General features: G+C 33.6%; 1 protein-coding gene across 2 annotated transcripts in view; it reads right to left on the bottom strand.

Moving 5' to 3' along the window:
* LOC144959624 (uncharacterized) overlaps positions 1–10000 on the bottom strand; it is a 35008-nt gene that overhangs the window by 24672 nt on the left and 336 nt on the right. The window contains exons 2-5 of one of the 2 annotated variants that reach the window (XM_078892263.1): positions 7696–7761; positions 5527–5598; positions 4504–4623; positions 2363–2461 (exon numbers count right to left, since the gene is read on the bottom strand). The exons of the other annotated variant lie outside the window; for it this stretch is intronic. Coding sequence (XP_078748389.1) covers positions 2363–2461; positions 4504–4623; positions 5527–5598; positions 7696–7743 — 339 coding nt within the window. The 5' untranslated portion in view covers positions 7744–7761. The remainder of the gene's footprint in view (positions 1–2362; positions 2462–4503; positions 4624–5526; positions 5599–7695; positions 7762–10000) is intronic. 2 annotated transcript variants of the gene reach the window in all.

The raw sequence follows: 10000 nt of genomic DNA, 5'->3' as shown, positions 1-10000 counted from the left end.
TAAAGTGCAGAAACTTTGCGATTAACCGGTCCAGACATAAAAGTCAAGGTCTTGTTTATAAAGTGCAGAAACTTTGCGATTAACCGGTCCAGACATAAAAGTCAAGGTCTTGTTTATAAAGTGCAGAAACTTTGCGATTAACCGGTCCAGACATAAAAGTCAAGGTCTTGTTAATAAAGTGCAGAAACTTTGCGATTAAACTGATTAAATGGAAAAGAATTCGATTCGAGAAATGGAACAAATTATAAGTAGAGTAGTACGTGATTAATCGATGGGGGGTGGGGGGGGGGGGGCTAAAGCATCGCTGTCTTGCGTATGAAGTGCAGACATTTTGCGATTAAGCCACTGCATTATTTAATATCTTATTGCTGTTAAATGAAACAAAGCAATTCGATTTAAAAAAATATGTGACCCTTTGCCTCAAAAGGGTATTAAATCGGGATGTTTAAGATGTTGAAAATTGAATTTATAGCCAGAAATATCAGACTTGTGTTGAGTTTGTATGTTTTATTGAGGAGAATGGATACCATATTTTAGGGTGCTAATGCCAACAGTTTATATTTTTGACCAGTTAAACATTTAATTCAGCTTTTAAGCATTTGGTTCGTTTCGACATAATACCGTTTTGAGATGATGGGTCACATATGTTCATTGAGTAATTAAGCTTAATATGCGGAGATGGAATAAATAAACTGATCAGTGACATTTTGCATCATAAGCTGTTTTTTTATTCCCCACCATTAAGATTGTGTGATTAACTTTAAGATTGAAATACACAATTTATGTCACGAATAACTGTTTTGCAACAAAGGGGAGTGTGTGTGAATCCTAACAAAGAAAATCATGTGAGAGAGATGTGTAATCAAGAAGCAAAACAGCAAGCCCTGACCTGTTCTCTAATTTAAAATGAAGTATTATTCAGGTAGTATTTATCTTTTTTTTTCAATTTGTTTGAATTTTAGAATGGATTATTTTATAGGTCTCATTGATCGTATGTCAGTCTTCAGGACACTGATGGTCCTAATGCGGCCTAAAATTTACAACGTGACGACCACAAGCCCGTTAACTCACTCAATCCTATGAATTTTTGCTACTTTTCAAAATTGGAAAAAAATGTATTAAAAATGAGTATATACATAGATAGTTTTATTCAACTACCACTAACATGTATAAACGAAAATCATTAACTTTGATACTACGAATTTGTCTCAGAAAATGGTAATATATAGGCATGGGGTAAAAGTAACCTGGGTAAGATACGGATATTGTCGGTGTTAGGGTTGAGTGAGTAAAACGCAAAGTGGGGCACTGTTGTTTGCGAGTAATGCTATGTTAAGGTTTTAATAGGATGCCTGTGTCCTATAAAAATGTATTCCTGTGTTGGATTAAACTCAATACTTCTTCGCATACTGGGATGTTTCGTTTTCATGGATTATGATTAAATTGTGTTTGTGCTTCTCAAGACTGCTAGTGTAAGTAAATAAATATTTTTATTTATTTATTAATTTTATTTTTAGTTTTGATCAATTTTGAATAATTTATTATCAGAAATATTGTACATAAACACCAAAGACTGCTATTTCTTCTTCTTCTTCTTCTTCTTCTTCTTCTTCTTCTTCTTCTTCTTCTTCTTCTTCTTCTTCTTCTTCTTCTTCTTCTTCTTCTTCTTCTTCTTCTTCTTCTTCTTCTTCTTCTTCTTCTTCTTCTCTTCTTCTTCTTCTTCTTCTTCTTTCTTCTTCTTCTTATTCTTATTATATTATTATTATTATATTATTATTATTATTATTATTATTATTATTATATTATTATTATTATTATTATTATTATTATTATTATTATTATTATTATTATTATTATTATTATTATTATTATTATATTATTATTATTATTATTATTATTATTATTATTATTATATTATTATTATTATTATTATTATTATTATTATTATTATTATTATTATTATTATTATTATTATTATTATTATTATTATTATTATAGTTATTATTTATTATTATTATTATTATTATTATTATTATTTATTATTATTATTATTATTATTATTATTATTATTATTATTATTATTATCATTATTATTTCTATTATTATTATTATTATTTATTATTATTATTATTATTATTATTATTATTATTATTATTATTATTATTATTTATTATTATTATTATTATTGTAGTTATTATTATATTATTATTATTATTATTATTATTATTATTATTATTATTTATATATTATTATTATTATTATATAAATAGTCTACAGTAAATTATAATGATACGAGTCTATTATTGTAATCGAGCACAAGTGAACAAAAGAAGACTTTCTAATTACGTGTATTAGCACTAACCTTTGTCAGCTTCGGGTTTTTAAAATCTTTGTCCAGAGTATCGGCGTCTTGATGTTCGTCAGTTGGTGTTCCCTTAAGAATCTGATCTTCAGCTCCTTTCTAAAACACAGAATAGAAATTTTTAAAAATCTTTCCGTATTTTCGCAGGTCCCAGGTTTGAGTGGTTTTTGCCCAGTCGATGGTCATTTTAACTGGTCGATATAATTTGAAGTTTGGCCAAAGTTTTTAACAGACATTTCTGGGTTTTACTTCAGCTCATAACCGAGTAGAAGCCTAAACAATCAAACGCCATACCCACACCTGCCTACTGCCAGGAATCTTTCGTAGAACTATCGATGTTTGACTCCAACCACAAGGTTCTTCAAAGCCATTAGGCCCACGAAGACGGAGTCTATATTCTGATTTATATAGCGTCAAACGGACAATAGGAATTACATGCTATCCTTTGGATAGGACGATAGTCTATCGCAGGTACTTTCCACAAGACCAAACAAGCCTATGTAGAACTATCGATTTTGGACTCCAACAACAAGGTTCTTCAGAGCCATTAGGCCCACGAAGACGGAGTCTATATCCTGATTTATATAGCGTCAAACGGACAATAGAAATCACATGCTATCCTTTGGATAGGACGCTAGTCTATCGCAGGTACTTTCCACAAGACCAAACAAGCCAGCTACCCAATCACTACCCAAATTTCGACTGCACTCGGGATCGATCCCTTTGCGTGTGAAGCAAGTGCTCTACCAACTGAGCTATCAGGACCCCCCAGGCTACATAAATAATTTTGATTCAAATGTTTGATGTCAGGACACTTAATGACGCGTCAAATCATAATATATCAACTAGTGATCCTTTACTATGTATTGTCTTTATAAATAATGTACATAATACTATACATTCTCAATGCAAAATTGTTGCTGACGACACAATATTTATGCACTAACATTAAATAAAGATAGCCTACCAAATGACAAATTCACTGTTCAATTGGCTTGAAAATTGGCAGCTTTATTTTAAAATTGGTAAACGTAGAGAACTTCATAATGGTTGTTCTAACCCTCCTTTCTCCAAATACATAAGTGACAATATGACTGTTTTGCATACTAAGCCTCAAACTGGACTTGGGTATAATATTTGATAATAAACTGTGTTTTGATGAGCATATGTGATTGTATAAAAAGAGCAAACCAGATTGTGGGAGTTTGAGTTATACACAGAAGCTTTAGTTATCTTGATTTAAAAACATTTTTCCAATTTTATATAAACTGTCATAAGACCTTGTCTGGAGTATGGAAATAACATTTGGGATACCTTTTTAAAGCAATTGTCTATTAACACTGAGAACGTACAAAGACGCGTAACTAGACTTTTGCCTGACATTCGGCATCTATCTTATTTAGAAAGATTAATCTAAATGTTCCTTCAATAAAATATCGTAGAATAAGAGGTGATCGTATTCATATAAATAGACTCGTGTATGATTCTTACAATACGGATTATAATGATTTAAAAAATATTTCGTATGTTACAAATGCGAGGGCAAGTAAGTTTAAGATAATTGTTGAAAGTTGAAATTCGTCTATAAGGAAGTTACCGTAATTCAAAGAATCGTGGCAACTTAGAACTATGTAAAGTTTGAGACAAACAATTCTAATTCAATTAATATTTTAAAGAATTCCATTGATAAAGATCTTACCGACATAATATTTGATTTCGATGAATAATGTAGCATGATGTTGGATATTATTTGCAATTTGAATATTGAAATCTCGAATGTATAAAATTGTACATCTCAAATAAATGTACTACAAATATTTACTATAACACTTATATGTGTAATAAATATCTAATACACAATATAATCAAGTTAACGTTGAATGTTGTTTATAAAACTTTGATAAATTATATCTATTCATGAAAGTTTAAAATTGCATTTAAAGGTTTTTTAACGATGTGATACGATACGGATGTTAAACATAGTCAGTGGCTGCATAGGTGACAGTTATCGTGGGAAGTTCTGGGCACGATTGGAAGAGGCCTACTTAGCGAATAAAAAATATATTGTGATAAGCATTGAGCATGATAAATCCCTGGATATGCCCTATATAAATGTTAACATTAATCTATAATATACATACCGTCTGGCTAAAATCTCCTGTTCTAAATTGTGAATCCAACCATACCGACACTTGAATTATGTAACACATTTCCTCGGAATCACTGACGGCAATCAGGAGAGATGACCTGGCCAATTCATCCTGGTATAAGTGCATGCATAAAAATGGAAGATTATATTCAAATTTATTCATCCTAAAATGTAATAATAACAACAGAAACAAAAACCCACAAAACAAATCAGAACGAAATAAACACAAAACAAAACACAAAAAGGACAATAATTTCCAACTCACAAAAAAAAAACCCGAACAAAAATCAAAAACAAAACATACACGTGATTTTTAAGCATTATAGTTAGGTAAAGAAACAAACTAAATAAGAACCAAAAAAAAATGAAACAAGAATACCCCTTCTCAACCAGACAAAGATAAAAAACCCACAAACACCCGTCTATATTCAAGATCTTCTCTTTCTTCTCTGTTTTCGTCTTTCCCCCTTTTTTAATATTTTCCCCCTTCTCCTTCTTTTTTCATGTTTCTCTTGTTCTCCCAAGTCTTCTTCTTTTTCTTCTTCTGTTAGACTCCGACCCAAAAACATGGAGCCAAGGGGAACGCAAAGTAACAGCTGAAGGCGCAATACAGAAGCTCGACTGATATGGGAACTGAACAACATAGAAGGAACTGGAAAGGGCGGCCTAAAATCGATGAAGGAGAGTCGTTGATGGCCTGTACTCCAAGAAAAGCAAAAAGCCAAAGTTAGTACAAATTCGTAATTTGCTTCTGTTAATTATGATGATTCAACGGGGTTTCCATGAAATTTGGGTACATATTTCATTCACTGTATTTATTTTTACTCGTATAAAAGAATGTGTATATATGGCTAAAAGATACTTTACCGATGAAGAGGACGTGTCGTGGACAAACTATTGATTAAATTCCCAGTAAAATAAATTCTTTTAAAAAAAGTAATTATGCATCATCAAATTGGACCCACATTTTATGGAGACCCCGTAGTTTTAGATAGTTTCATTTTAGGAGACTTACCGAAGATTGATGGTATTCCCATCTGAATGTCCCGAAGGTACCTGGTAGCCTCTTGTCAACATATGTGACGGTCTATGATAGATGACATAAACATAAATATAAGCAATTATTTATATGTGATCCAGCTCTTCAAACCAGTATTCTATTGATGTGATTGATATGGTAATATTCATTTTATAGTCTAATTATAAAACTTTATAAAATGCTTACTATTTTATTGATAGCAATATACATTGTTTAGACAATAACTAAAATCTCACATTTCTGGATCGGTTTGACTATGAACTAACTTTTAAATCCTGATTCACCCTGACCTCATATCGTTTTGAGACAATATTATTCTAGGTTTAAATGCGCGATGTGGTCTTGTGGTATGACATTCACTTTTGGAGCGGAAGGTCCTGGGTTGGAGCCTCGGTAGGAGCATATTTGAGTACTTGGAAAAGGCTCTTTACACGCAGTCTCTAACCGTACTCAGGTGTAAATTAGTACCTGGCCGTTAACAGCGTTTTCTCTGTCGGAAATAAATCGAATGTTGCCTAACATACGCCATGTATCGTTCTACATGTTTCTTGTTGCTGTTGGTCAGGGACACTTTATAATGCGATTTTAACACGTTTAATGAAGTTTTATTACGTTTTATTACGCTGTATAAAATTTCAAGTGTTTTGTCAATTAATGATCAAATTGTTAATTTTTATGTTATTATATTCATTACAATTAACAGCCATCATGAATTGAACATGAAACACACAGCAAAGTAATAACCAAGTAGATAAAGAAACAAACATCTGGAAAATTTGTAAATCATAGATTTGTAAAAATATGAGAAACAACCACAGATACTCTCTACTTCTGAGGTAAAGGTACCTTTATTTACATATAGTATCATCTTATATTCTTCGGAGAGAACAAAATATTTTCAAAAGAATCTTTGATTGAAATTGTTACTTCTTTGAATGTGCTTGAATAGTTAAAAATGATTTGTTTTTAATTGTTATTTTATCTCTGATTTTGCCGACAAGTGACATACAAACATACAGTAAAGTAACTTAAACAACGACACTCCTAAACGTTCGAACTGCGAGCAGTAGGGTTGTGACAGAGAAGGCATGGCCGTAAATAGGATTGTGGTTCTCGGTACGTAAGTCCCCTCTGCTCATGGCCTGTCATTGCCCAAAACAATACATCACAATACACGGTGGCGATCATCCCAAGAAGAATCAACAGTGAGATGTATTCGATGGGATCATTTGTTAACAGACTGACATTTAGCAACCAGTGATAGACCGTACTTTCTGAACCGCCATTTTGGAACCTGCCATGTCCAAGAGCTAGGGCTATTGGTCAGTACTGGCCAACAGGCGCTGGCAACAATTGGTCAGTACTGACGAACAGGCACTCGCACATGTTGGTCAGTACCAACTGGGTGTGGCGCCTATTGGTCTGTGCCACCGCCCGCCATTGATCAGCACTGACGACCATAGGGCCTATTCGTCAGTGCTGACAAAGACCTCTTCGCACTAATTCGTCACTACCTAAATGGTTCCATTAAAAATAAAATCCCAGGCTCCCAGGCCAATTTATCCCATGACACTCAGTAACACTTACATAAGTTTGATTTAACTCTAACACGTTAGATGCCGTTGGGGCAACGGAATGACTCTCGCTGTTTGAAGCAACCATAAGATTCTTTTTATTTTATTTTGTCCATTCTATTCCTTTGGGGGATTTTTTCTGTTTGAGGCTGCCCAAAGTTGAAGAGAAAAGCTCTTAATTTGCATTTTCTCATGGAAATCTGGCATGAAATTGGTCCAGCACTTGACTTACTCTATCACATTTTCACTTTAGTTCCTGGCTTGAGACCCCGTAGCTTGTTAAGAGATTTGATACGTTTAGGTAAAAGTAAAGATTGCCCTATATAAAAAGATCGCAACTTATGCGCACTGATATAGAAGAAAGATTACCCAAATTGTTCTTGGCTTATAGTTTCAATGGAAATACTCTCAAACCAAGGAAAAATGTTGTCCATTAAAAAAGTTTCAATCAAGCCCATAATTGAAATTGCGTTCCGTTATCAGACCTGCAAATCTGTGCACGTCGGTCGCGATGAAAGCATATGAAAAAAAATGTTAACGAAAAAAACTACAAAAAATACAAACAACTTACCTTAGCAGCAACCAAGGATACGAAGGCTAAAACAACCAAGAGCTTCATTTTGTTGATGTTTGACTCCTAACTCACCGGGGAAAGAAAGATGTAGAAAGTTACATTTGTGCCATCTTTAAAAGGATTAATTTTTCTACTTGTGAGAATAAGTACATGTTGTTTTCGTGACAGTAATTATTATATGACCATCTATTATTGTAACTACCAATAAATACGAGATGACTCAAAAAGTAATGGGATTCTGGTTTTTACTTTAAACCAAATTGAATCAATAGTAAGCATTATACTTCAAATTAAAGCTTGGCGGTAGCCGAGTAGAATACTACTTCTCATCATAGTCTCCATCTTTCCCGATAGCCACAGTTCACCTTTTTGTAAGGCCATGTATTCCGTCTTCTTAACAAGGATTTTTCTGAACTTTGAACCAATTTTCCACTACTGTGTGGACTTCTTCATCATCTTGAAAGTGATGTCCCCTCATTGCCTCCTTCAGTGGACCAAAGAGATAAAAGTCCGAACGTGACAAGTCTGGTGGATAAGGAGTCAGCGTTGTCCATCAGCAAACTACAATGCACGACTTTAGAAGAAGCTGGTCATCTTGTCAAATACTTTGCTTGGTACTTATATCTTCCGAGTGAAACCCTAATTGGCGGTTCGCCCGTTAATAAGCATTAACCAATCAGAATTTTTCTTGCCATCTACCCCGTTTCGACCCCTTGACTATTCATTTCCTGTATGAAAAGGCATGAGATACCCTTAGTACATGTCAACTATACAAATACATCAGTCCCAGTCAGTGAGTATTACTCACACTATTTTGACACACAGATAAAGAAATTGCATCGTAAAACCTGACGACACGTTGAACTTTTTCAATCATCAGTGTTAAAATTGTGTAAGTGATGCTCAGGATTTGTGGGCTGTTTACTCCGGGCGATAGGCAAGCAGTCAAGGTGGCTATGGGTCTTCGGTTCACGTTCAGCGGTTGATTTCATGTCCAAAATATACTTTATTAAAAATTTTCGAGTCAAAAATAAAACAACTTAAATGTCTATTCGACTAGTTTTAATAAAATACACGATAACTGACTAATTCTCAAAAGTGTATGCACTGTATGTTGATTGAAGAACTGAAGGCCCATACTATAAAATAATAGGTTTTTTTTGGTTTTATTGTTGTTGTTTTTTTTTTTGTTTTTTTTTTTGGGGGGGGGGGGGGGTAAACGACCCATATACAGTGCAGATCGAGACGATTTTACATCCATTGCTTAGATAGTAAATTTCAAGCTAAAGAAATGCAGCAATGTGATGCCCGGGGTTGGATCCGGCCTGATGACTGCCTCCTCAACCCTCTCCTTACCAATTACACAAAAATCGTCACATTCGTTTCTATTCAACGAACTTTTTTTTCTTTTTCAGACTTGCTTTACTAAATTTGAAGACAAATCTCTGTTATAACCCTGTGAATTTAAAGCTGATTAATATAACATGTTTTCCTACACAAAGTAATGTTTTGTACGCTATTATCAATTCTGAGATTGAGTGTAAGAGAACGATTTTTGTGTTGGGTAGGAAAAAAACTTGAGCTTTTATATTGCGCAATATCCACTTAACGTTGTCAAAACGCTTTACAAAGGGTCCCTGACCAACAGCAACACGTAACATAAAAGAACGAGACGTGACGCCTGTTAGAGGATAATACAATATTTTTTTCCGACAGAGACAACGCTGTTAACGGTCAGGTACTCATTTTACACCTGAGTACGGTGAGAGAATGTGAGTAAAGAGTCTTTTCCAAGGAGTCAACTATGCGCCTAGCGAGGCTCGAACCCAGGACCTTCCGATCCGAAAACGAGTGTCATAAACAAGACCACATAGCCGCACATGGAACTTCCTTGGCTACTAGCGGCTGTGGACTGTAATAACAACTTTTTAAAAATGAATATAAAAGATTTTTAAAAGAACATAATACCAAACACGGAACGTTTTGGGAACAAAAACCATCTTCAGAAAACAACAAAACACAATGAAAACATAAATTATACCAAATCGACGACCGAGAAATATTTACCAAATCCTTTCTGTAAAAAGTTCTTGGAATTTAAACAAAATGGTTACTAAGGACTTGCCAAATTGAGTGGAATATTAAACTACGCGTAAAATTTGGTGGGTAAAAAAAAGACAAGTAGAATAAAAGATAAGTGTCAAATGTATCAGTTGATATAAAAATCAAATAAAGCGGTGAATGAAAAATATCCAGAAGTATGAAGAATGAACAGTGATCCATTTGAAATCTTATAATATCT

Source organism: Berghia stephanieae, chromosome 14, assembly GCF_034508935.2.
Source record: "Berghia stephanieae isolate SIO BIC M18660-M18661 chromosome 14, UCSD_Bste_1.3, whole genome shotgun sequence".
NCBI classification, from domain to species: Eukaryota; Metazoa; Mollusca; class Gastropoda; order Nudibranchia; family Aeolidiidae; genus Berghia; species Berghia stephanieae.
This window is presented reverse-complemented; position numbering and strand designations above follow the sequence as displayed.